Source organism: Cladophialophora carrionii (genome assembly GCF_000365165.1).
Source record: "Cladophialophora carrionii CBS 160.54 unplaced genomic scaffold supercont1.7, whole genome shotgun sequence".
Taxonomy (NCBI): Eukaryota; Fungi; Ascomycota; class Eurotiomycetes; order Chaetothyriales; family Herpotrichiellaceae; genus Cladophialophora; species Cladophialophora carrionii.
Window position 1 is genome coordinate 818731 of NW_008481832.1, and position 25639 is coordinate 844369.

A 25639-nucleotide genomic window follows, 5' to 3' on the forward strand; every position below is an offset into this window, starting at 1 on the left:
AACCTTGTTCGTATCTACACGTAGAGGATGTGAAGTTGTATCGAATGCAGTTTGATAGATGTGTCTGATTAGGTTATTCTCCCCTGAGTCTCAATGGAGTGAACGACCGTGGGCCAGACTCGGGTTGGACCAGTATAGAAGGTGGCTTGAAGGGTTAACACAAGCCGACTGGCAGAGAGGAAACATGGGACATATTGAAAGCTTTCTATCCATTGCATTATCAGAGCCCATCTATCCCGAACACCATTCCTAATGTCATGAAGACTGGGGTCCTTTCCAATGCCAACCATGGTCTCGTCACACGTTAGCGACGGCGTTCTTCATGATACTAATAATACAGTGCAACGCCGCTCTTAACGAAACGCTCCCCAGTAACAATGAGCCCACTCAGGGCGATCCAGCGATATCAACATAATAATGAATCAAGTTCTTATCCGACTCCTTCTTGAAGTAGTTGTAGAATCGTTTTTCTGGCTTGACGACAGCATGAAGACTGATGCAGAAGTTCATGACGCCGCGTTTAATGATAGAGTTGTATGTGGCGAGAAGGTAAGTTGCGTATCCGGCCAGGCGGTCCTCTTGGATCTCATAGAGGGACTCGCCGCTTTGCTCGAGCCGGTAGAGAAGCTGGTTGATGATCTTCAAGCCGAAGTCCATAACAATAGGGAGTCTGTTGGCGAAACGTGGCTTTTCGGGGCCAAAGTCGGAAGCCAGAGACTGAAGGCTATTGAAAAAAATGGTGTCGGTCGACATAGGGGTAACAATAGGATCATTGGATGCAATGATACGCTCGACCGTCTGAAGAGTATCTAGGACGGCGTCGATTGTAGGAAGAAGGGTGTTGCAGCGGTTGCAGAGGTAGAGAGCGCCCTCGTCAACAGCTGTCAGAACGGACTCATAACTGGTGCTGAAGTTGCATCTGGCAATGAGTAGTGCAGACAAGGTCATCCCAGGCTGTGGCTCCGGCCACTGGGGATATTGGTCTTGAAGATGCATCAAGCAGACGAGCATCGTGTGAGTGTGATAGGCAGGGTGATTGTAGTTAGTGAGCCGCTTGTCTCTGGACTCCGCGATCATGTCCAGGTTGGCCACGTTGGTGATGAGAAGTTCAAACAGTTCATTGAACTGTGCTTGTTTGGTGATTAAAACACCGGGATTCTCTTCGAGCAGCTTCTTAAGTCTGCGCCAGCCAAGAGCGTCAAGACTTTTGCGGCGGAGAGACTCAATAGCCATGGCCAGAGTCTTCTTCTCAGAGGCAAGACGGTCGTGCTCTGGCGACCGCCGTGGCGACCGCTTCTTCTTTGGTCGGATTGCCATTGCGTTCTCTTTGCCCTCGGACTTGAGGCTCTCCCAACTGGAGGTGGGGAGGCTGTCTGGGGCCAACTTGTTAGATTTGACGGTGTCCCAACTAGAGCTTGGTAGGGTTTCAGGGCCGACTTTGATCCCGTTGTCTTTGGCAACGGCAGGAGCTGGTGGCCCAGCTCTGCCACGGGACTCAGGTCGTTGAACATTGGTGTTGCTAGAGGAGGCCATGGGTGTGGCAACGATACGTCTCCTGACTGGCGCGGAGAGCAGGCCGCTCGGCTTTTTGCCGTCGTCGACTTCCATGCTGCCAAAAAGCTTGAAGTCGGTTGACTTGAGTGAACTGAGTTCATCGCTGGGGTTATGAAGTTTTTGTGGTTTTTGGGTCTCTTGAGATTGAGCCATGCGCTCCTTGTTCTGAGCTTTGATGCTGGCAAGAGCAGACTTTGGTCTGGGAGCGGCAGCCGGTCTGGCAGCACTAGCGGTGGCTTTGTCTGGGTTGTGTGGATCAGCCTGCAGAGCCTTTTGCGCATGAGAGTTGAGACCGCCCATAATCATGCGAGCACCCGAGACATCGTATTTGTGGTATGTCCAGAAGACAGCGCGGCTGTTCTCTCGGACTTTGACTTGTCCATCAGTGAGCCCTTGAAAGATGGCAGTGCCAGCGAGAGCACCATCTCTGTCACGATCCATTTGAGCGCGATATGTCTGTAGGAGGATGTTGAGCCACTCTGGAGCATAAGTGCGGGGAGGTATGCGGCTGTCTTTGAATGCTGCGCAGACATGGTAGAAGAGGCGTGAGCTGTAGCCAGCATGTTTGCAGAGGTTGACAATCACATCATTGGCGTTTTTCTGATTGACAGTCTTGGTAGAGCCGCAGACAGTAATGAGGCTTGGAAGGAGAAGGTCGAGGTGAGGCTGGAGGTGACTTTCCAGGTTCTTCACAATGCTTGAGAGAGCTCGACAGGCTTGGCCAGACAGTGTGGTACGCTCAGAGCCGGCATTCTGGGAAGATGCGGTTAGCCAGTGAAGAGGACATATCTTAGACAGCTGCAGTACTCACAGTCAGGATGTGGGGCAAGACAGCTTTGACTTTCTGGACAAGATCATTTGGAAGGGCGCTGTTTTCCTTGCGTTTCTCAAAGTAATCAGAGAGTTCGGAGAGCAAATCTGCACTGCTGTCAGCTTCGAGAAGTTTCGGCGGTCGCGCTTCAAAGGCTCACCTTGACGCTTCTTCCAGCTTTCCTCGGTCTCTGGAAGAGTATACTCGTATTGCAATAGACTGAGCACATCTTGATAGGTTTTGCCGAGCATCTTGGCTCTGGCGCCTGCAATGGCGAAGTAGATGGCCTTTCCAGCAACTGGGAGAGCTGCGTCGATTTTCTTGAACGCGTTTTCAACGGTTCTGGTAGTTGTAATACCGACTGTTCACGCGCCTGTCAATAAATGGAACGCAGATGCAGAACAGAACAGAACAGCAGATTAGAAGGCATACGGTTGCGAAAGAACGCCATATCGGCGAGTCGCTTGTAAGACACCCATAATGTCTTTTACAAGGGATACGTGGGAAATGAAGAGCAAAGAGGTGGTTGCAGCAGCGAGAAGAGTCGATCAATGAAGCAGAGCGGATTCGATGTGCTTTATTTGTGCAGAGGTTAAGCCGAAGCAGGATCTGCGAGATAGATTCTGGAGTTGAGTCTGGGATGAAAGGAAACAGGAGCAGAGGCGGGCTGATGAGGAGGAAAATTTTCGCGTACCTGGTGACTCACGCTTGGAGGCTTCGGCTTGTTGTGATCCACAGACCTTGTGGAAAGACTTCCGCAGTTGGTGTTGGTGGTGGTGCGGCGTGTGGCTGGGGCATGTGTTGTGTGGTGCGAAGGAGAGCGCACTGGTGTTGTGTTGTTGAGGGTGGATGTTTTGATGGAGCGCAAGTCAATCGGGTGTGGTGGAGGTGTAGCCAATCAGGACGCGACCTGCGGTCATTGGCTGAGCCTTACGCGAGTTGACAGTTACCTCACTTGAAAGAGTGAAAGCCCACCGCAGCCTGCACGATCGTCATTAGTTTGCAGGACAAGGCTCACTTCAAGCTTACTCGTAACCGTTTTGCAGAGCCTCGTTGACGGCAGGAGTCTACGATCCAATCGTACTCCCACTCCTTGATAGGCACCAAGCGGTCACAAAACTCCATCTGCCACCCGCCAGCGTGTCCATTGCAAGCAAAAACATACTTCTGGCTATTGTCCGACGGCTACGGGGCTCGAATACCCGCCGAGGCTTGCTCATCAGCAAAAATGGCTCCCATCATACCTCCGCAGCTGCGTCACAAGCCAGTCTTACGGCTTCACATCGACGATATCAGTCATCCGGCAGCACAAGTAGCCAGCAGTTCTCTGGACGGTGGTCTGTACCTGGTTCGCGCCATTGAACACGTAGTCGCCTGGCTGTACCGGCCTTATGGGCCCGACGACATTCCCCGAGTAAGATCAGTAACTGTAGTTCTACGATCCATGGGCGGAGTGGCCTACACCACAGGCTTACCACTGGACGATCTGCACAAAGAAATCCATCTGTCCCTCGACTACGTCCAAGGTGTGCTCTCAAGGAATTCAGCCGGCCTACGGCATGAGCTGGCTGGAGTTATCACTCATGAGATGGTGCATTGCTTTCAAGGCAACTGCGAAGGAACAGCACCAGGCGGTCTAGTCGAAGGCGTTGCGGACTTTGTTCGGCTGAAAGCGGGCCTGTCGCCGCCTCATTGGAATCGTGCACCCGAGAACAGAGGGCACAAGTGGGATGAGGGCTACCAGAAGACAGCGTAAGGATTCCTCGCTACCTGTACCGATTGAAACAGTTCCGAAATCCGGGCCAGGTATTACAGTTCACGGATGCTAACGGCGCAGCAGCTGGTTCCTCGAGTGGCTCGAAGAGAAGCGAGGGGCTGGGACTGTCAGTTACATGAACGAAATGATGAGAAGGCACAGATATCATGAGGACAAGTTCTGGAAAGGTATCTTTGGCCTATCCGTGGACGACCTTTGGAGCCAGTACAAAGAGAGCTGGGAGAAGCCGAAGCAAAACGTTGCAGGTTCAATTGAGAAGAGCTCAAGCAGTGTGGTGTCAGACCCTAAATTTCTGCAGATGCAGGAAGTCGAAAGACAAGTGGCCGTACAGGGAGACAAGAAGGCGAAAGAGTGTGTGGGCTAGACGGAAGTGGCGGATCATCTTTCAGCGCATCTTCGGCTCAACAACAATGCATGGACTCTGTTATCAGTGGGACATTTGATACCTGCAGGCGTGGCATAGTGTGTAACAACATGGACGAAGCAGAGAAGTCAGCTAAGACTTGGTCACTGTGCTTAAGCGCGCTGCGTTCACGGAAGAAAGACCCTTTGAGCTTTGGAGTCATTCAGACTGCCTCTATGCGTGGTTCCTGCGGTGGAAGTGAAGGCCGAAGGGGTTCTTTGAAACGCAGCGACTAGTGCTCAGGCCTTTAGAGGAGTCAGTGACGGTCTTTACCAAACGCATGGTCGAGGTCAGTGGAAGGAAAGGAAGTCAGTAAAAAATTAGAGTGTTGTTGCGTAATTTTGTTCTTCATTGAACGAAGTACTCGGGGTTAAAAATTGATCATCATACAGGTAATATTCTGAGGTAGTGAAGGAAAGGTCAGGCTTACAGATTCATGTCAGGACGGGCATCGCTGGTCACAGTTGGCAGGTGATATGATCGGTGAGACAGGCAGCTCATGTCATTGCAGCTATGTCGTCTCTCTATCGATCTAGCTGGCACCGCCTCGAAACCCTGATGCGCGATTGCATGTTCAACTTTTCGCCAACGGGCGTTGCACTTAGTCGAAGAGACCACCGAAGCCTGGCACATGTCAGCGACCGTTGTATCTGTACTGTAGGAACCGGACTTACCCTCGTCCTCGGACTCTTCCTTCTCCTCTTCCTTTTCCTCTTCCTTGGCTGCAGGCGCGGCCTCCTCGGTTGTGGCCGCAGCCGCTGCGGGAGCCGCCGCTGCATAGGCGTCGGGGTTGGCAATGCGATCCTTGAGCTCGTGGATTTCGTCCCACTCGTAGTCGATTTCGATAGCAGCAGAGATGACCTTCTTGTAGCCGTTGATCAAGCTGTGGATGATCGAGGGCAGAGTAGGATAGTTAGCGGCAAGTGAGATGGTCGTGATGGTCGTGATGGCCGAGGTAAGGGCCTTCAGCAACTGGCTTTCCTCGATATCCAACACATCTGGCGAGAACGAGTTGCCCTCTTCGTACACTTGTTGCACCTTCATGCCGTAGGTAAAAGGAGAGATGTTCAACATATTGAGCAGGGTAGCCTCGGAGGCCCCGACCTTCGCGCCGGCCTCGACCAACTTGAGATCTGTGGTAATTTCGATGGTACCACGGGCGATCTTGGTAGGGACACCGAGGGCCTGGAAGAAGGAGGTCTTGCCGGGTTCCATGCCAGTGTTTCCGGCTGGGACGTAGACATCGGCGGGGGCAACAGCGCCAGCACGCGCGGGAGCGGCAACTCGGTTTGAAAGAATTTTGTCGCGAGTGGTCTTCAGGTCACCATTTGTGAAGATGAAGCCAACATTGCCTGCCCATTGTCAGATTGTCATGGTCTTCTCTTTCCCTCTAATAGCTATGCGTACCCTTGACATGAGGCAGGAGACGTTCGTACTCGGGGCTGTCGGCGATAAAACCCTTGAGCGCTCTTCGGACCATGGTGTTCTTTCCCATCAGCACGACCGCTTCGCCTCGCAGGTTACTGCGGATCTCGTGCATCTGCTGCGACGAGACATTGTCGACGCTGACCTGGTGGTATTGTTAATGGGCCGTGTCTGCTACAACTCCGCGAAGAACGTACGATGAAGATGGACTTGTACTCATCGAGCAAGCCCTTGAGCTTGTCGAAGTAGACAGCTTTGGTGCCTGATTTGCCCCCCATGACTTCTTAGGGATGAAGTTAGGATATTTAAGGGCAAACTGTGTGTGTGATGGTTTGGACGTGTTCGATGCGTGCACTTCGCAAGTTCAAACTTTCGAGAGCCAAATCTGTAATGTGCGAGCTTCGTGGCTTACCTAAGGCTTCTCTTGGCAACTACGGTGGAGCATTTTGGTGGTTCAACGGTTGCGATGCTTCTCGTCTTGGAGCACTGCACATAATTACATGACTTTGTTTCCTTGATAATTTACAAAGGCCTAGCGGGTTCCCGATAGTCCTAGATCTGAAAGCGAGCATAGCAAGTGTGCTGAAGGCCGTCCAAGTGACATGAGATTGCTGGAGTCCTGCTCTGAACCGACACCTTTTGAACGTCCATGAAATGGTAGCTGCTCCATTTCAAACGCTGTGCTGTGTCCAGCCGGTGGAAAACCCACAACCTTTCCTCCTGGCAGCCTCCGGACCGTTAATCTCCACATTTAACCTCAAAGATGGTTCATTACTGAGTCAGTGGCCGCGGTCAAAGGAGGAGCGGAACCAGATTGGCACCACAGCCGACGGCGACGCTGATCGGCCAGCGAAGCGACAGAGGCTCGAGGAAGACGCCCCCGTAGAGCTCTCGCGAGAGGAGTCAGAGGAATCCATCGAGATCATTTCGGAGAGGAAAAAGGGTGAGCGACGGAGACCCAAGGTAGAACATACTACGCTCCCGAACGTCTCTCATATCGTTGTCACCAGCAATGGGAAGACGGTGATCTGTGTCACGAGTGAGGACAAATCAATCACAGTATTCGATGTACAGTTAGGAGGGGTATTGGATTTGAAAAGCCGAAGGTATGCCACGTTTTCCCAGTCTTGCGAGGTCTTACGCTGAGGCAATCCAGGTCGATGCCAAAAAGGATATGTACAGTCGTCCTGACACCAGACGAAAAAAACATCTTGGTTGGGGACAAGTTTGGAGATGTCTACTTGCTGCCATTTCATCCTACAGACGGCTGGACTCCGCCTTGCCCCAAAGATGACCAACAACCAAAATCTTTCGCGCCCTCGGCTACAGAGTTAACCGTGCATACCAAGGGTAACCTCGAAGCACTGAAGCAGCAGCGGCTACAAAAGGCACCTCAATCCAAGAAAGATGGCCTTCAGTTCGAACACAAATTGCTGTTAGGTCACGTCTCTTTGCTGACAGACGTTGCCATTACCGAAGTCCCCGTTGGGCTCCAGACTCGCCAGTACATCCTGACAGCAGATCGCGACGAACACATTCGAGTCTCTCGAGGAGTTACGCAAGCGCACATCATCGAGAACTACTGTCTAGGTCACCATGAATTTGTGACCACTCTGTGTATCGTCCCGTGGGACTCGGACCTACTTGTGGCAGGCAGCGGAGAGCCTTCTCTGAAGGTGTATCGCTGGCAGACTGGGCAAGTGCTTGACGAAGAGCTTTTCAACGGTGATGTCAAACAAGACATCGTCAGCTGTCTTGATGTGGAACATGGGGAGCGTTCACTAGATCACCTAGCTGTGTCCAAGATCTGGCCAGTCCACTACCCTGTCTCGGGACACTCGCCGCGGTCTACACGACCCCCGCGTTTGCTCCTCGTCGCCCTGGAAGGGTAAGTTCTACCCCAGGCCTGTGAAGTATTTATTCTTACCATGAGCTACAGTGTTCCAATTGTGTTGAGTTATAGCCTCACTGACGAGGGTCGGCTGAAGCACCACCAGACTCTGACGGTGGGAGGCAATGTGCTCGACGTCGGTGTAGGCCCAGCACTCTGGGAAATTGTCGTCAGTATTGATACCATCCACAAGCCCGGGTCGATGAAAGTCCTTCACCCGGAAGAAGTACCGAAAACAGATCACTTTGAGACGTTCGGGCTGTTCTCAAACCTGCCTGATGATACAAGCGTTGAGAACAGTCAAGCGGAAGTGTCACTGGAGGCAGAGTTGCGGTGGGAGCGGTCGAGTCTGGCAATGCTATTAAACAATACCGCTGCAACAGTCGAGAGGGGCAATCTTCCATCAGAACCAACACCACAGAAAGACAAGAACAAAAGCAACTTTAGTCCGGCCGGGGAGATCTTGTACGGACTCGAAAACTTGAGGAAGAAGAGAGGTCAGGCTGCTGTCGAAGCCGAGCAAGAAGAAGCGGGCGAGGAAGAGACTGTTCCACCGGATGCAGAAGGCAACGTCTGATAGTAGGCCTTGACTGAGGCTCTGGGAGAGGTTTCCGCTTGCACCACACCGACCTCCACTGAAAGGAGCAGCAACACGACCGTGCTACATAGTAAACTGCATCGTGCTTACCGGGTATGTAAGTGCACAGCCTCGTCGCAGCTTCGTCGCAGCTTGGCGATGAAAAGGCACTGTCCGACTTATGCAAGGCTGGCAAGGCTGGCTCTCCGGCAAAACTTCGGGCCAACGAAATATTTCGCCCCCTCGAGCCCCTCCAGAGCTGATTTGACACTGACCATGTCATTCCGATTTGTCGTTAATTAAGTTGTACGAAGGACTGTGCAGATGATCTTGTCTTCCCTCAAAGAGAAGGTGTGCTGAGATCCAACATGCCAAAAGACTTTGCGCCGTTGAAGAACGACCGACTTCTTCGAGCCGCACGAGGTCCGTTTGGCACACAAAATCTCAGCAGAGCAAACCCTCACTAAAAGTATTTCGCAGGCGAGAAGGTCGACAGACCACCAATATGGGTGATGCGACAAGGTACGCCGTAGCGGTCAGTGCCTCCGCTCCCCTGTCGTCTTCTTTCAGACCCCCCGACTAACACGCTCAAAAAGCTGGGCGTTACCTCCCTGAGTACCACAAGGCCAAGGGCACGCACAACTTTTTCGAATGCTGCCGCTCCCCCGAGATCGCGTCGACATTAACCCTCCAGCCCATCGACCGCTACGATGGTCTCATCGACGCGGCGATCATTTTCTCCGACATCCTCGTGATCCCGCAAGCCATGGGCATGGAAGTTCAGATGATTGACGGCGTCGGGCCGAAATTTCCGAACCCACTGAGGAGCCCACAGGACGGACAGTACCAGGAACTTGTCAAGAGAAAGGTCGACGTGGCGAAGGAGTTGGACTACGTGTACAAGGCCATTACGCTGACGAGAGAGAAGCTCGCGGGCAGGGTGCCCTTGTTTGGCTTCTGCGGCGCGCCCTGGACACTGCTCTGCTACATGGTTGAAGGTGGGGGGACGAAGTTGTTCAAGGAGGCAAAGACGTGGGTGTACAAGTATGGCGAGGAGGGTAAAGTGCTCCTGCAGAAGATGGCGGAGATTTGCGTGGAATACCTCGCCTTGCAGGTTGCCGCGGGCGCCCAGATCGTGCAGGTGTTTGACTCGTGGGCCGGGGAATTGTCGCCGGCGAGCTTCAAAGAGTTTTCCCTCCCGTCATTACGGTATATCTCGGAAAACCTGCCCAGGCGACTACGGGAGATGGGCGAGGACGTGGTTCCAATGGTGGTGTTCGCCAAAGGAGCGTGGTACGCGCTGGACGAATTGTGCGACTCGGGCTACGACGTGGTTGGGCTCGACTGGCTGCACGATCCTGCAGAGGCCGTCAGGATAGCGAGAGGTCGGGTGACTCTCCAGGGGAACGCCGACCCGGGTGTCCTCTACGGCACGCATGACGCCATCACCGACGTCGTGGAGAACATGGTGCAAGGCTTCGGAGGCGGGAAGCAACGATGGATCGTCAATCTCGGACATGGCATCACACCCGGCGTGAATCCAGATGACCTGAAGTTCTTCTTCGAGGAAGTCCACCGATGTACAGCCTGACAGGGCAGATCACTGGAGTGCTCATACAGCGAAAGGGCCAAGCTCTGAATGCCCCAGTCCTGTAATGTGTCTACTCCTCGCCAATGTCCTCGTTCCTTGTATCAAAGTCAGTCTTCGCTTCTCCAATTGAAAGACCAAAAAGTCGTGCATTCCATGACAATAATGTACAGTACCGTGCAAAACGAGATACTGTACGTAGATGCAGAAAGAGAAAGAAAACGAAATACTGTACGTAGACGCAGAAAGAGAAAGAAAAACGAAATACTGTACATAAGACGCAGAAAAAGAGAAAGAAAATCCACGCCTCACTCACCATACGTGCGGCTTCTCCTGGATAAACTTCGCCATCAACTCCATACACTCTTTACTCTCGAGGACGACAACGTCGACGCCCCGTTCCTGGAGATACTTCTCGCCTCCCACAAAGGTCTTGTTCTCGCCGATCACCACCCTCGCGACCTTGTAAAGGATGCACGCGCCCGTGCACATGTCGCACGGCGAGAGGGTCGTGTACATGGTTGCGCCGGCGTAGGCGCTCGCGGGGAGCCGGCCCGAGTTTTCCAGCGCAGAGATTTCGCCCTCATGTCGATGTTAGATTGGAGTCGGGTCGAAGTGGACCTCTTAGACGTGACGTGACGGGGCGTGGCGGGGATAGAGGCGTGGAGCGTGTAAAAGACATGACTGTATAACCGGCTCACTATAACCGGCTCACTGACTCGGGGTCGTACATAAGCGGCAATATGCTTCTCGGGCATTCATTTTCCGGCCACCACTGCCACTGAGGAAGGCAGGGAAGAAAGAAAGAAGCAAGTCAAGTAAGTAAGCAACAAGGTGCAGTGGCTTGCTGGATCGGCTGGGTAGGTGATAGGGTCGGGGAGTATGGGAGAGTAGGGCAGCGTAGCGTAGCGTAGCGTAGTGAGGGTAGGATAAGGTGTGTGTTTTCGTGGATGATAGACAGTAATCAAGTAAGTACTCACATGTAAAGTGGCGCTCCCCTTCTGGACACGCATATTATGGCCGCGGCCTAGGATTTTGCCGTCCCTGGACACGAGGCATGCTCCTATGACATGTACGTGCGATGTCAGAGTCCAAGTCAAAAACGTGATGGGGGTCACAGAAGAGGAGAAAGGTGTGCAAGGCATGATAGAAATGAGACGACATGACATGACATGATAGGTATGATAGGTATGATATGATATCCCGGGTTCGTCGACCCGGAGAGAGGACTAGAGGGACAGTGGGAGTGAATTGTATGTACGTATGAGATGATCATGGACTCCGTACCGATGGGGACGCCTCCTTCCGCGAAGCCCTGTTTTGCTTCCTCGACGGCGGCGAGGAAGCCGGGGTCTGATTCGGACATTGAGAGAGAAGAGGAGGGGACAATGCTACTGTGGCATGCAGCGGAGCAGGGCGGAGCGGAGGTGAGACGTCTACCTTGTGTGTGTATTGTGCTCTGTACGGGGTAGGGACCTAGGATTAGCTTGAGAAATTGAAGCTGGTGGTGAAGCTATTGTACGTAGAAAAGATAATTGTGTGGAGGAAGTTGTTGGGCTCCGAACTCCGCCGGGATATCAGCCTCGCGAGGGCAGTGCTCGCACTACTCCGACGCGATACATACGTACATGTCCACGATCATTGTGCCGGTACTAAGTACGAGCATATGATGCCATAGCTGTGGTTTGTAGTGTTGAGCCAGAGTCAAATGGGGCTTGTTTCCCAACTACTTAGCAACTGTCGAGGTTGTTTGACTTCCAGGATTGTTGTTTGGTCCACACTGTCTGTCGATCCGGAGACTGTGATTGTCTGGGTGGAGGAAGCATGAATATGCCAAACGAGGTTAACATCTCTACCTTCAGCTCTCAACCCTGCAGGAAATCACCAGCGGCTTTTCTCCAGCTCATCAGGACCTTTAACTCCTCCCCACCGTACCCGCCGGTGATATCGTCCTTGATGTCAAACGCCCCTTCTGGCATGATGGCAAAGGCGCGTCCATGGATCGACTCGTCGACCACACATGTCCCGACGGCCTCGGCGCACGTCTCCTTCTTCGCGAACGTGATCCCCTGCACGGGTCCGGCTGACTCGGCCATGACCTTGAGGAGCGGCTCCGTCATAGGCGTCCTGATCGCCCATGGTGCTATCAGATTGACTCGAACGCCAGGACTGAAGTCCGCGTTCGTGCGGCGTCGTAGGGCGCGGAATAGACCTCTCGTGCCGAATTTCGAGGTCGTATAAGCAATGTTGTGGTCGTCATCTAGGTACCCCGCCAGCGAGGAGACGAATACGAGCACCTTTGTCTGTGGATTTGAGGAGGCTGGACTTTGAGGCTCGAGGCGGAAGTAGTGCAACGCGAGCGTCGCTGAATAGTAGGAACCCCTCAGGTTGATGTCGATTGTTCTGAGAGTCGGAGGTGCAGGGTCAATGTCGAGTGATACGTCCTTGACGGCCTTCACTTGGTCGATGAGGTTCTCCAGCGGATCGACGGCGGCGAAGGTTGCGACCGCGTCGAGGCTTTTGGTCGGTGAAAAGTCGATCGCCGCCTTGAATGCGGCAACTTGGTTTGCCCAGTCGCTGACGTCGCAGTGGACGTACTGGACTTGTCGGTCTTCTTTGGTGAGGTCGTCGAGCGGAGGCTGTACATCTGCGATGGTCACATATGCACCGTTTGAGACGAGTAGCTGGACTGTTTCCAGTCCCAGGCCAGATGCGCCGCCAGTGACCAGGATTGACCTGCCCTTGAGGCCCGCGAAGTCGCCTGGAGCGAGAATGCTAGTCATGTTGTGCGCAATGCTTCGAGGTTAGGATTGTATCACGGGATAAGTTACTGGCGTTGTGTGTCTCTGCGCGCTCAAGATGATCGGACTTGCCATGTTCACTCACCAGGAGCGCGGACTATATAGTCCTTAGAATCCGAATCGACCATGTGTCCACGCTCAGCTCGTCGCACTAACAAAGGTGCAACGCTTCCCACGGCGAAGAAGTCGAGGTACACTAGCTCGATTTTGAATTCTGGCGAACGTTCAGGTACCACGCTTTCCCTTGGCACGGCTCTGACCTTGCTCAAAACGGAGAGATGGTACGAGGAAAGCTTCGACGCCTTGATCTGCAACAGGCCGATCCATGTCTACGCTCCCTACCGAGAAGCGTTGGCTCCTTGAGCTGAAAGCTTAGTGCGAGATACAATTGACAAGTGACCTGGGACTGGCACCCCGTTGTAACTGGTGGGCCGGTATCCGATGACTAAGGCCCCCAGCTGTGGCAGTCGGCGCCCGCGCTAAGCGAGGTGAATGTTTAACGACTTCCAACCTCTGCCAACGCGCTCTACTGTCTCGGCATGCTCATACCGGACGCCTTACAGCACTATCTACCTAGGTACGTAGTGGGCTGGCACTCCATACCTCTGCTGCCTCTGTCTGACTCTATGGCATCTTCCCTCGCTGGCCGGTGTTCCATAGCTGCAGGAAGCAGGAGCCCACAGCCTTCCGGACGGGAAGTCGGATCAACTCATGACACAGTGACAGTACTGCAAGGCCTTCCACAAACCTTATAAAACCCTCTCGACCCTTGATTCACAGACGAATAGGTATACCAGCTAAGCACTTGGGCCCAAGGACATCCTCAGCTTCGACACAACGTAGTATGGCGGTCCAGCAATACGAACAAATCCGTTGCGAGTCGACAGCGAGAAACGCATCGGGGACCTCTGGCGCTTACATGCATCGTACAGTGGTTTACAAAGTCCCACCGCCCTCAAATGCAAATCGATATTGGTGTGGTGTCTCAGTAGCTTGAGTACCTCGTCCTCGCTCCCTCGTGGCGCGAAACCGCCTCTGCCCTAGAAATCAATGTGACAATTACCTAGTTGATCACTGAGAGTACTCCTCATTTCTAGTCCCCTCCGCAAGCGAGCTCCTTTGTATTCCGGACTAGTAACCATGATCATACACCCTGGCTTACAGTGCGTTGGTGTCTTTCACGGTGTATCCACAGCACAGTACTTTCGTGCTTGAATCGTTACTTACCTACCGTACCTACCGTACATAAATTACCTTTCTTGCCCAGTCGTGCCTGTGTTCACTGTACGTGGATGTGTACAGTCTACTGACCGACTCACCGTTTCGAGTAAAGCCGCTCTACGGAGTATACAATGCACCAAGGTGATACTGTGTTCTGTCCATGGTGTTCCTGCAGAGCATTCTCGTTCCCCCCTTTTTTTACTCACCTACTTTACCTTCTAATGTGCTCGTGCATGTGTACATGGATTCGTGTACGTTCACTCCGCGCGTTGACTGACCTCATCTTGGATAGGCGGTGAGCACGCGACCTGAGATCAGCCTTACCATTGCGAGGCCCGCTCGTCATCATCCCAGTCTAGGACCTGAGATTCGTCGTCCGCGGAATGATTGAACAGGGAGACATGGTTCTCGGACCAAGATCCCGTGCTGTGAGCATCGGCATTTTCATCGTAATCTTCACTGTCGCTCTCACTGTCACTGGGCCAGTCGTAATTGTCCGGGTCGGAATCGTAAGAGTAGGGATTTCCTGGCGCGTGGGGTGGAGATGAGGCCGCTAACGAGCTAGAAGAGGAGATAGAGGCGGATGAAGAAGAGCTAGAGATAGAGGTAGACTCGGACCCAGTGCGGGATGAGATGGTACTCTCACTACGATTCGGTGGCGATACAAGAGCCTCGGCCTGGAGGTAAGTTGTTGACGATCGGGCGGCCTCCACGCGAGTTGTAGTAGTGGTGGTGGTCGTGGTGGTGACAGTTGTGGTGGTACTCACACCTAGACTGGTGATAGCTGAGACGATGTTGGTCCTAGTCCGAGCAGTGGAGGTGGACACATTGAGACGTACTATCTCCGGAGGCGAAATCGCCGCAGGTGTTGAGACTCTGGTGACCAGACGTGGAACCCTCCATGCGAGGTCTCGCCAGTGTCGCTGTGCGGGAGAGGGTGGAGAGCTAGAAGGACCATCACACGAAGCCCGAGGCGAGCTCAGCAGGAAGCGAACGCGCGAAGCGTCGGGCGAAGAGACCAAGAACCGGACACATCGTGGAAGAATATCAGAGTCAGAGTCAGGCGATGACAAGATCGAAGTTGTAGCAGATCGAGTCGGTGAGCTTTCAGAGACTTGAGACTGAGGATTGACCGTGGTCAGAACGTTGCGCTGTTTGCCAATGTCGCGGTGACGAGGGGCGTCGGGGTACAAATGCCACGTGCAGATATACTTGTCGTATAGGCCCTCATAGCAAGGTGAAGGAAGGATGGGCCATCCGTGGGCTTGCCGGTAATGGGGAAGGGTATCCACGATGTTCGACCAAGCGCTGAGTGTCGGGACGACGATATTGCCGGTCTCGGGATCACACTTCCAGGTTGCTCTGAATCGGAAATTGTAGAAGATCCAGCGGTCGCCACGCTTCGCAAAGTCGTAGCTGAATGTGGGAAGAAGTCGAGCGGCATTCTCATCGGTCTCCCCCACGTACGGATGCGCAGGGAAGTGCCACTTGGATCGAGTTGTCTGGGTTAGCCCGATCGTATTGTGCCAGATTATTCGCCGCTGGGGCTCATTGTAGGACCGAACACTCAGCTGCAACAGCCAGTCAGTGAACGCCTCGGAGAAGGACTGCCCATGGGCCGACTCCCAGGGTCGGAGATTTCGGTCGCAATCAGGGTTAGCCATGGTCAATGTCGAACTACCGGAGCTCGACGAGAGACCAGACTCGGGCTTGAGGTCAAGAAATCGGACGCGAACCATGAAGCGGCGGGGATTGTAGGTCAGCCGAAGTGCAAGGATCGGATTTTAGGGTCAACTTGTGGAAGTTGATTTCGTGGATTGTGCTTGCTTGCGCTTCGGCCAGGTGGGTTGAGGAAAGTGTCTGTCGCTGATGGAGCAAGGGATTTGCAAACAGTAAGAATCCAAGGGTATACATACTTGCTAGATGCTTCAGAGAGATGAAGCACCGACAGTCAGGAGCCAGGTCAGTCAAAGGCAGTTCTTTGTGGGGTTTGCTGAAAAGAACAGCTTGAGTCTTTGACTGCCTCAACAATGAGAGGTCCGGAGCATAATGGGCTTTGTGGAGGACACAGCAGAAGATAGGGAAGACAATGTAGTCATGTCGACAAAGAAGGCATCCGTGGAGCAGCAGAAGCTGATATCAGCAGCAAAGAAAGAAATGAACAGCACAGAGCCATCCCACGGCGCAACCCAATGATACGGCGTCACAGAGAGAGAGATGCCAGCCAGCAAGGCGATGGATGCAGTCGACTACCATCACTAATCACAACTTCGACCGACCCTTCGACTTTTCTGTTCCCTTGTCAGCGTGATTCGACAACAGCACAGGTTCACGATGTCACTCACCAAGCAACAGCCTGTTCTTCTCTATAAACCTCTGCTTCGGAGCATCTTCGACAAATCTCTCGGCCAGCGCTTCCGCAGCATCGTAAACAGCAAGCATCCTGTCTCTCCTCAATGGTAGATTTTGCAGCCTCTTTGCCTCCATCATTGACTTGCCATCATTGACGCTCAACTGCTCGTCCAAGAACTCCACCACTTTGTCGTGAAACCCCTGAGTCGGAAAGATCCGGTTGATGAGTCCCCATTGCTCGAGCTCCTGGACGGTCAACTTGCGGCCGAACATGAGGAAGTCGTTGGCGCGGTGGGCGCCGAGCGAGTGGTAGAAGTTGGTTGCGGAGCCGAACTCGGGAACAAGGCCCAAGGCGCTGAACGGCACTTGGAGGTAGCCAGTGTCCGCGGCGAGAACAATATCCGCAACACCAGGGAACCAGGCCGCGCCGCCGCCGACAGCCGGTCCGTTGAGTGCCAGGACGAGAACTTTCCTGTGGTCGATCATTGACCGCAGAAGCTCCACGGCTTGCAGGAAGACCAGTCAGCGATGGGTCGAGACGGTGGTGGCAAGAACCGAGGTACCTACCAGTACTAATGCTTTGCATGAAGTCGACCTTTTTGGCCGCTGGACTGAAATGTTCGACCTCCTTTTTGCTCGCCGTTGCTATAAGTTGCAGATGGTTCAGCATCAACGCTACTCCTCGGAACGAGGGACATTTAGAGTGAAAATGAGAGGACGACAGGCCGGCCATGACCTGTCCTAAGAGCCACTCTCAGGTAGAGGAGTCACAGCAGACTCCATTGAACCGTCACTGCTCCACATCTAGAAGAGGGAACCCAAACTCGACTTACCCTTGACATCTGCGCCCGAGGAGAAGAACCTGCCCTCGCCAGTGATGACGGTGAAAACGGTGTCGGGATGTTCGTTGAGTTCTCGGAGTGCCGTCACGACTTCAATAAGTATGTTTCCACCGAACGCATTGAGAGACTTGGGTCGGTTGAACTGGTCGCGCAGTCAGAGACATGGCCCTGGCACTCGTAGCCGATGTAGTAATGGTGACATGCCTTGATGATGCCGATCTTCCCTTTGACCTCAAAGATAATGTCCCCATATTTGTACTTGCTCGGGCTCGCCATGCTGAGATGTCCACGTTCGTGAGCGAGGATCTAGTTTTCACGCTGAGAGCCTGAGTCGATGAGCGTGGCCTCAATTTGTCGTCGTTCAAGATTTATGACACGGCAAGTGCCAAAGATACTGCCACGAGCAAGAATAGAAGATGTGCAAAGGCTGGTCACAGTTCACGGTAGACAGTAATAGAAGCTGACCGGAGGAACGATGTATTATGGGCGCCATTCCTCCTCTTGAGATACCTCTTTCGGCCGGCTGCACAACCCCACAATAAGGAGGCTGGTGGATGCCTCGGTCCACGGTCCACGGTCGACGGTGTGCCTGGGCGCGGCGCTGAATAGCTTGCTTACTATTCAGCCTTCGTCTCGGAGCTCTGCCTATCAGATCTGACGTGACAATCGGAGAGGGGCAGCGGACGCATGAAAGCTTGCTGCCAGTGAATATATGCGGCCGCACAAGCGATGGGCACAGCGGGCCAGGTACTATGCGTGACCGTAGCAATACAGTAAAGTATTTCGGCACTATGCGCAATGTACGTCACTGGGTTTGGAACTTCGTGGATGCTGCCCGCGACATTTTCCCAAGGCATATGCACCATAGAACTCTGCGTGCAACAACACTCGCTCTAGATACGTATTTATTCCGACACCCTCAATAAACGATACCCCGGTATCGCGGCATTGCCTCGATCGACATGTCCGAACCAATTCCCGAAGCAATACCCACGTCCGCGGACCCGCGGTCGCGACGGCCCATCAAACGCGCCCGTGTGCCAGGCTCCAACAACCCCAACGCCAAAGCGGCATCCGCGCAGGCAAACGAGATCGAGAACCTCTTCCTCGACCCCGCGCGCGAGATTAAAATCCCGGCCCCGTCGTCTGAGGTCAAGAGATCGATTCCAGCGCCGCCGGAGATTGTTGCGAACGTCCAAGGCAGTTCTGCAGGCGCGGGGTCCGGCGAGTTCCACGTCTACAAGGCGAGTCGGCGGCGCGAGTATGAGCGGCTGAGGATCATGGATGAGGAGGCGAAGAAGGAGGAAGAGGACAGAGAATGGGCGGAGAAGGAACGGGAGAGGAAAGAGAAGGACGAGGAGAAGACGCGCAAGAATCGAGAGAGGCGCAATAAACGGAAGGGGAAGGATAAGAGTAAGAGTCCGGCGGCTGCAGAGAACGGGCACGGACACGAAACGAGCGAGGGTCAGAAGGACAAGAAACCGCGTGCGAACTTGGCTGTCCCTGCAAGGGCCGAGAATCAGGAGTCGGCCCAAGGGACGACTGACTTTGGGGTTGCAGCAGTGGTGCAGGAGAGTGGCATTACAATTCACGATGACGATTAGGAAAGTACCGTGATCTACCTACTGAGCAAGATGGACTTGGAGAGTCCGCAGAAGAATCAACCGCGCCAGACACCCGGGGAAAAAGGACCTGAAGCCACCGAACACAGACGACTCGGACCGGCTGTCGACAGCGTGGATATCGAGAATCGAAGAAGGAACCACAAGAACAGCACAGCTGAAGAGATGCTTGACACAATGTGACCAAGACGAATTCAGACGGCACACAGTAGCCACGAAGGAGGCTCACTGGCACGAAGGTCGAAGCCAGCAAATGGGCGCCACGAAACAGCGGCATATCCCACTCGAAGGTTGGCCGTGATGAGCAAGGAGTGTTAGCAAATCTGGAATCATCTCAACGTCCATGTGAATCTCCGGTATATCTACACGTATGGCACACAGTACACGGCACCCACGCCCATGAGGCCGTCACGCCTTTTTCTGCCTCCCAACAATCGCGCGATCAATCCCACTCCACCACCTCACGCCCCACTGCAGAATTCCCGGCATGACCCCCAACATGGGCACACACTTTGCGTAGAAGGGCATCCGAATCACACCGCCGTCGCCTCGCTCGACCCAGCGTAAAATTTCCTTGGCCACGTCTTTGGCCTCCAGCACGGGCCCGAAGAAGTTGGCATACCATGGCACACGCGTAATGTCGGAGAATAACTGCGTGGAGAGCATTCCTGGCTCGACCAGCAGAGTTTTGACGCGGGAGAAGACGCTCGAGTCCGGATGGGTCAGCAGTTCCTGGTAAAGTGTATTGTGGAGGGACGAGATGGCGGCCTTGGAGCACGAGTAGTCGGCCAGACGGGCGGGGGAGAGATGAGCCAGGATGGACGAAATGGTGATTATATGTGCCCCCTGGGGCGAGGAGATGAGGTACGGTAGAATCACCGAGAGGGTTGTGAAGTGGGAGAGCGTATTCGTCGTGAGAGTCCTGGTAGCCTGGCGGGACGAGAGCGTCGTTACATTGTCGGCGGGAACTACAGGTAGCCCTGTGACAGAACCTGCGGCATTGTTGATGAGGATCGTAGGAGAACCGAGCTGTCGGGATTGGTTAGCGGTCCACGCATATAAGTTATGCCCGCTACCGGGAGAGAGATGAATCAAAACATTCGCCAGAGTCGAGCGAAACCAAAGGGACATCCATCCATACGTACCTCTTGCACCACCCTCTCCACGGCGCCCCTGACTTGCACCTCGTCCGTAACATCGACCCGCTCCCACACGAAATCCCACCTCTCCATCTCCTCGCTCGCTTCCTCATCCACCTGCTGCACGTCCAGCACGGCGACCTTGCCTCCCTTCCGCATGACCATTTCGGCCAATGTCCGCCCCAACCCCTGCGCCCCGCCCGTGATCACCACGACTTCATCCTCCCAATTGACGGCGCGGTGCTTGCCGTACGTCAACCGGTGATTCACCCAGATGGACAGCTCCACGACGGCCAGAACCGCCGTGTAATAGAGCGTGTAGTACGCCAGGGGCGTCTTGTGCTTGTGCACCGACGCCAAACACAGGTAAAAAACCAGCGTGATCCACGGGTGAAAGACCGAGTTTGCCAGGATCAAAAGTAGCAGGTCGAGAGTGACGTGTTTGTACCATGGTTTCGGCGTCAGTTGGGCGGTGGAAGCAGTCCGTGCCGGTAGTTTTGACGATGACGACGGTTTGAGCACCATTGTTCTTGTTCTTGTTCGATGATGTCGTTGCTTGGTTTTGAATTGCGCGCGGGATATCAGAACAAGGCCCCAGAGCTTCCCAGCGTCGTCGATTCGAGCGGTGTGTGTGTGCGTGTGTGTGTGCGTGTGTGTGTGCGTGTGTGTGTGCGTGTGTGTGCGTGTGTGTGTGCGTGTGTGTGTGCGTGTGTGTGCGTGTGCTGGAGCTGGAGCTGGAGCTGGGCTATGAAGTCGTGCTTTGCGTCAGAGTTATGTTCCGATCTGAAATGTCGGAACGTTTGAAATGCTCGGAGTGGATATGGAAGTGGAAATGGATGACGCTGTGGGACAATGCAACTACATGGACTGCGACGAGCCAGCGTCAATGAAAGATTATATCTACTCCATACAGTACTCCTGTAGAATGGAATCATTCATCAAATTCAACACCAAACCAGGGGCGTCTGCGTAGCCAATCAGCAGCCTCGAATCTGTGACGGAGATGAAACAAGCAGAAACCAAGTAAACGAGGGACGCGAAAAGGGAGACTTGACGCTATGTGACAGCGATGATCGGAGCGAATCCACGCTGTTCATTATTAACGATGTCTTCCGTGTTGAAGGATGCTGAGCTGGCTATCGCTATCTGTAGGATCGATGATGTACAAGACCTAGGCTGTCTATCCATCCGCCGCTCTTTTGCCGTCCTGCCCGAACTCGTAGAAATTCCTCTACCGATGCCTGATGACACTGATACATTTGGAGAGAGAAACAATGCTTGTGCCTTACCTGGCAGCTCGTGTCTGCCATCGTCGTTTAAGTGCTGAAGTCGAGTTGTCCCTTTATTGATGCCTGATAGACATGGTGACATGCCCGAAAGTCGTCAATTCTGTGTTCGTATCGTACAATATGCAGTTGATGATACAGTCGCTGAAATATTGGCCTTCCTCAATGTTGAAAGTTCCAAGCTGATGGCACACTGCGGAGTTGTGGTTGACTGTCTAGGGCATCAGCAGTTTGTAGCCGAATTTTCGTCCCAAAGTCTCGGAAGCTCATCGAGCAAACCCTCTTCATCCCCCTTGCCAGCCTCGTACGGAGTATGACCACCAGTGGCGGTGGCAATCTGTGGACCAGTACTTGTCTTGTATCCCATCATGCCCCCTCCGCCCCATTCGTACTCCTGCTCTTCGAGGATAAACTGAGCACCGTCTCTCGCACAACCGTTCCCGCCCTTCAAGATAACCCGGAGATCCTGCAGTTGCCGCGGATCAAACTGAAAGCCGATCTTTCGGGGTATTGGCATGATGTCAGGGTTCTCATCTCTCGGACGTAATTCGTCGGCGACGTCAGGGTAGAGAGTCTTAGGAACACGAAGGGCCGAATCCTCTATGATCGGACTGTCACTGAATGCCACCGAAAGTTCAGAGAAATCAGTTTTGGACGGGTGAGAAGGCTGATCCACATCTTCACCAGCTCCAGCGTCGTCGGCCTTGCGAGAGACTGGCTCAGGTGGTGTCATTTCATGAGGCCGTGGTATTTCGATGGGAAGCTGAGGCGCGCTTGGTGTCTGAAACATTTCGTGTGTTGGTGCTACCGAACCGGTCGCTTGCGCTTGCGAGAAGAAAAGCTCGTTGGTGTCGGCTGCACTGCTGAATGGGGTCATGTGCTTTGTAAAGAACGCCAAACGCTGCATACGGAGGAAGTCCATATCAGGGACACGCTCATTGTCTGGCGGCGTAGTGGGATCTCTGTCGGATACAGTATCTTGAGACGCATGGCTCTCGGACATAGGAACAGCCTGTGATGATCGTCCTGTTGGAGTAGAGACTGCGCAAGCCAAAGAAGAACCGTGTTGCGCTGGAACACAATCCTTTACGGCCGTCGCGGCTTGGCTTAGCGACTGGTGGGTTTCTGTGACTTCCACGTTCTGCACCATTTGGGAGAATGGAGCTCGCTCTGACCATGGTTCTGCTTGCGGCTTTGACGAGCTGGGAGGTAGCCTAGTGGCACGAAGACTTTGTTTGTAATAGCGCCGCAGGAGTTCATTGAGCACATCTAGCTCGGCCCATGTCATCTCTGGTTTGTAAGGAAACTCTGCATCAAGTTTTCTGTAGTAGCCTTTCTGATCCCGCGACTTGAAAGTCCCTTCACGGATGCGCCTATCCCGGGAAAGAAGCCAGCGCCCACCTCTGGTACTGTTATCCCAGGGAATCATTGTGCCAACCGTACCTGCATCAATTTGAGGCTGCGGAAGCTTCTCTTGTTCACGCGCTGCCATAGTATTGCTTCTCTCATCATCGCTGGAACCGCGTCGTGCCACAGCTGTGGGCGCTGCCTCTATTTTAGACAGATGCGGCATCTTGGCTTGAGAGCAGGCGCCATCCGTACATGACACAGCTATCTTGCTTTCGCCTGGATGGGGTTGGCTGGAGTCAGGTCTCATGCTGTTGTCTTTGTTGACATTGTTTGCTGGCCATGGAGGTCTTTCATAAGCCGTTTGCCGATCTTTGTTCCAGCATCGTCTGCTAAAGTCGGGGCTGGGTCGCCTGCTATCGTAAGGACATTGCTCGTTCAACTCGCGATAAGACGCTTTGAAGAACGGGCCTATGGTGCCATTCTTCACCTTCCGGTCTCTCCAATGGAGCCAGCGACCATCTTGCGTCTCTATATCCCAAGGAATAGGATTTCCGTCGAGGTCCAACCCGTTGGCGAGAAGGACTTCTGCTCTGGACGTGAGTCCCTGATTTCGCATTTTCGGTTCGTCTTGGGCTTCTGAACTGAGATTATCAGCGCTTCCTGGGTTTGTCTCGCTTGTCTGGCTGATCGGGTCATCATCGTCGTCGTCTGTGTCAGCTGAGACTTTCCTCCGTCGCCAAGTTCTGAACGTCTTCAGCTGCTTCTGCTCCTGCACCGGTGGCGTCGAGGTCAGCTTGGACTCGGAGAATTCACCTCCGCTCTTGGAAGGGGAATCGGTGTGAGCTTTTCCCTGCTTGGATTTTCCCCACGTACCATCAGTTGCCGGCAGCTCGGCGTTCTCAGTGGTCCGCTGTTCGAGCATCGCCGTTTCTTTGGCCTCCACTTCTTGCCTCATTTGCATTTGTCGTTGTTTGAGATAGTCCAAGTCCTTTCTCAGGGTGTCGACGCGGTCTGTGACAGGACTGAGGAAGTTTTCAGCTGGAAGCTCCTCATCCGTCCCAATCATGTCGATGATCCGGCACGCGCGACGGAACTCATCGCGGATTGCGACAACACCGTGGTGACCGATAGTGCGGGCGATGTTGTGGTCAACCTCAAAAGGATCCTCAATGGCGAGCAGGTATCGATTGCGGACTGATTTGTTCTGACTTTGTTGCCATCTGGCCTCGGTCCAGCCTTTGGCTTGCTTGGTGACAATCCCGCCTTTGGTTCTAATCGAGATGACATCCCGAGTCCAATGGAATCCTTGTTGAGTTCCGTAATACTGAAAGAAACCTCGCAGCAACTGCCCGGCCGACTCACGGTTTTTATTGGCCGCCATTTCTCGCTGGATATCCTGGAGACCCTGATGATCTTGGACGAAACGAACGTCAAACCCCTCAAACAACTCGATTTGTCTGCCTGGGTTCCAGGAGTCTTCGATCTTCGCTAGATGCTGTAGATTGGGAATGACCGGGGGACTGGCGATGTTCATCAGATAGTGCAGCACCATCAGTATCCAGCCGTAGCTAGACAATGTGCCACGGTATGGCGTGTTGATATCCCGGAGCTTGGCCCAGATCTTGACAAAAATCCCAATTTCCTTGACACGAGGATCGAAGCTGTGGTAAACTCGAAGCAGGGTCGAGTTGTGGAGGGCAACGAAGTTGGAGAAGTTGATATCACACTGGATCCCACAGTCGTCGGTGAACTCTAGACCTGCATTGCCACGATTGTGACGATTGCCACGATTGCCACGTTTCGCGGGTGCTGTCTTTGTGTCCAAGGAGATTGCTGTCACAGCTTGCTCGACCGCGTCGAGTTCTGCAGGGGTGACTTCGGTTTCGGGAACGTCGTCTTGGGTTACACCAGTATGGTCAATAGTCTTCTCCCACTCGGCACGTTCTTTGCGCAGGTTCTCGAGCAATTCTGGTGTCGGACTCTGGCAAATGCGAAGGATCGGGACACGAGTGTGAGCGAGGAGCCGGGCGCCGTACTCGTGGTCGAGAAAGGCTTTCTCCAAGATGCGCTGAACATCAGCCTTGAAACCATTCTGTTCCTCTCCATGGTTCGATGCAGTGGTCTGATCACCATCAAGTGGGACAGTCGGTTCTGGCTCCTTGAACTCAGTTCCCTTGTAATCAGGCAAGGAGAGGAGGAGATCCATGTCGCAGTCTTTCAGTGCAAAACCGTTGGCAAGACTACCGTAGCACTTCAGTTTGACTTGGTCGAGCTGCAGGTCGGGGTACTTGGCCCCAATCGCATTCCTGGCCACCTGCTCCAAGGCGAGTCGAAAATTCTCCTTGACGTCTCTTTCCTCCTGGGTGAACCGAAACTCTCCATAGACCTGTCGGCCGATGCCAGTCAGGTAGTCAGATTGCTTCATGATAAGATGGCGCATGGCTCGTTGCTGCTGGACGGTCCCGTAATGCATGCCAGCATTCGGGTTGTAGAGCCGACCATGGCGTTGGGGGGCTCGCACATTGGGATTGAACTGTGCTGGACTGGCAGGTTGAGACCACTGCTGTGGGTTCTGCTGTGCTCGGTGTTGATGAGGCCCGAAGTAATGGCCACCTCGACGGTTGCCTCTCGCGCGCTCTTGATACTCCCGGGGAGTGCCATGGCGCGCATAATCGAAGGTGGGGGGCTGAGGACCTGGTTGAGGTCGCGACTCCATTTCATAAGAGACAACGCTTGGGGGAGCAAGCTGCGGTTGTGATCCCAGAGGAGGAAATGAGTCGGAAGTCACATTGAAAGGCGCCGCGAGTGGATTTGATTGATGGTTGTGTGTCTGATGTGGTTGAGACCAGGCAGCTCTATGTCTGGCTGCATCGCGGCCTCTACCACGATTGCCTCTTCCTCGAAGTGCAGGCTGGTGAGACATGTCGTTCAACGAGCCCAGTGGATTACCGGCAAAGCCAGATGAGTTGCTAGCTGAGTCCATGCCATCTAAGATGGGTT

The 25639-nt window shown here is 53.7% G+C and overlaps 12 protein-coding genes across 12 annotated transcripts; 4 read left to right on the forward strand and 8 right to left on the reverse strand.

Annotated features, from left to right (window-relative positions):
* Positions 1-387: 387 nt before the first annotated feature.
* Positions 388-2616, reverse strand: G647_08377 (uncharacterized protein; the record flags this gene model as incomplete). Its single annotated transcript, XM_008732689.1, has 3 exons — positions 388-2307; positions 2366-2472; positions 2526-2616. The coding sequence occupies 3 exons, from the start codon at positions 2614-2616 to the stop codon at positions 388-390; spliced, it is 2118 nt and encodes a 705-aa protein (XP_008730911.1).
* A 977-nt stretch (positions 2617-3593) lies between these two features.
* Positions 3594-4506, forward strand: G647_08378 (uncharacterized protein; the record flags this gene model as incomplete). The annotated part of the gene is made up of 2 exons (XM_008732690.1): positions 3594-4117; positions 4206-4506. 2 exons carry the CDS (start codon positions 3594-3596, stop codon positions 4504-4506), a joined length of 825 nt encoding a protein of 274 aa, XP_008730912.1.
* A 640-nt stretch (positions 4507-5146) lies between these two features.
* On the reverse strand, positions 5147-6248 carry G647_08379 (60S acidic ribosomal protein P0; the record flags this gene model as incomplete). Its single annotated transcript, XM_008732691.1, has 4 exons — positions 5147-5169; positions 5220-5897; positions 5953-6115; positions 6168-6248. The coding sequence occupies 4 exons, from the start codon at positions 6246-6248 to the stop codon at positions 5147-5149; spliced, it is 945 nt and encodes a 314-aa protein (XP_008730913.1).
* A 376-nt stretch (positions 6249-6624) lies between these two features.
* Positions 6625-8438, forward strand: G647_08380 (uncharacterized protein; the record flags this gene model as incomplete). Its single annotated transcript, XM_008732692.1, has 3 exons — positions 6625-7076; positions 7127-7858; positions 7910-8438. The coding sequence occupies 3 exons, from the start codon at positions 6625-6627 to the stop codon at positions 8436-8438; spliced, it is 1713 nt and encodes a 570-aa protein (XP_008730914.1).
* A 368-nt stretch (positions 8439-8806) lies between these two features.
* G647_08381 (uroporphyrinogen decarboxylase) lies at positions 8807-10029 on the forward strand (the record flags this gene model as incomplete). Its single annotated transcript, XM_008732693.1, has 3 exons — positions 8807-8861; positions 8919-8960; positions 9035-10029. The coding sequence occupies 3 exons, from the start codon at positions 8807-8809 to the stop codon at positions 10027-10029; spliced, it is 1092 nt and encodes a 363-aa protein (XP_008730915.1).
* A 309-nt stretch (positions 10030-10338) lies between these two features.
* On the reverse strand, positions 10339-10545 carry G647_08382 (uncharacterized protein; the record flags this gene model as incomplete). The annotated part of the gene is made up of 1 exon (XM_008732694.1): positions 10339-10545. One exon carries the CDS (start codon positions 10543-10545, stop codon positions 10339-10341), a length of 207 nt encoding a protein of 68 aa, XP_008730916.1.
* Positions 10546-11891: 1346 nt separating this feature from the next.
* G647_08383 (uncharacterized protein) lies at positions 11892-12809 on the reverse strand (the record flags this gene model as incomplete). The annotated part of the gene is made up of 1 exon (XM_008732695.1): positions 11892-12809. One exon carries the CDS (start codon positions 12807-12809, stop codon positions 11892-11894), a length of 918 nt encoding a protein of 305 aa, XP_008730917.1.
* A 1559-nt stretch (positions 12810-14368) lies between these two features.
* On the reverse strand, positions 14369-15712 carry G647_08384 (uncharacterized protein; the record flags this gene model as incomplete). The annotated part of the gene is made up of 1 exon (XM_008732696.1): positions 14369-15712. One exon carries the CDS (start codon positions 15710-15712, stop codon positions 14369-14371), a length of 1344 nt encoding a protein of 447 aa, XP_008730918.1.
* A 598-nt stretch (positions 15713-16310) lies between these two features.
* G647_08385 (uncharacterized protein) lies at positions 16311-17518 on the reverse strand (the record flags this gene model as incomplete). The annotated part of the gene is made up of 5 exons (XM_008732697.1): positions 16311-16339; positions 16394-16906; positions 16968-17045; positions 17234-17384; positions 17474-17518. The coding sequence occupies 5 exons, from the start codon at positions 17516-17518 to the stop codon at positions 16311-16313; spliced, it is 816 nt and encodes a 271-aa protein (XP_008730919.1).
* Positions 17519-18204: 686 nt separating this feature from the next.
* Positions 18205-18846, forward strand: G647_08386 (uncharacterized protein; the record flags this gene model as incomplete). Its single annotated transcript, XM_008732698.1, has 1 exon — positions 18205-18846. One exon carries the CDS (start codon positions 18205-18207, stop codon positions 18844-18846), a length of 642 nt encoding a protein of 213 aa, XP_008730920.1.
* Positions 18847-19272: 426 nt separating this feature from the next.
* G647_08387 (uncharacterized protein) lies at positions 19273-20528 on the reverse strand (the record flags this gene model as incomplete). Its single annotated transcript, XM_008732699.1, has 2 exons — positions 19273-19893; positions 20010-20528. 2 exons carry the CDS (start codon positions 20526-20528, stop codon positions 19273-19275), a joined length of 1140 nt encoding a protein of 379 aa, XP_008730921.1.
* A 984-nt stretch (positions 20529-21512) lies between these two features.
* G647_08388 (uncharacterized protein) lies at positions 21513-25355 on the reverse strand (the record flags this gene model as incomplete). Its single annotated transcript, XM_008732700.1, has 1 exon — positions 21513-25355. One exon carries the CDS (start codon positions 25353-25355, stop codon positions 21513-21515), a length of 3843 nt encoding a protein of 1280 aa, XP_008730922.1.
* Positions 25356-25639: the final 284 nt, after the last annotated feature.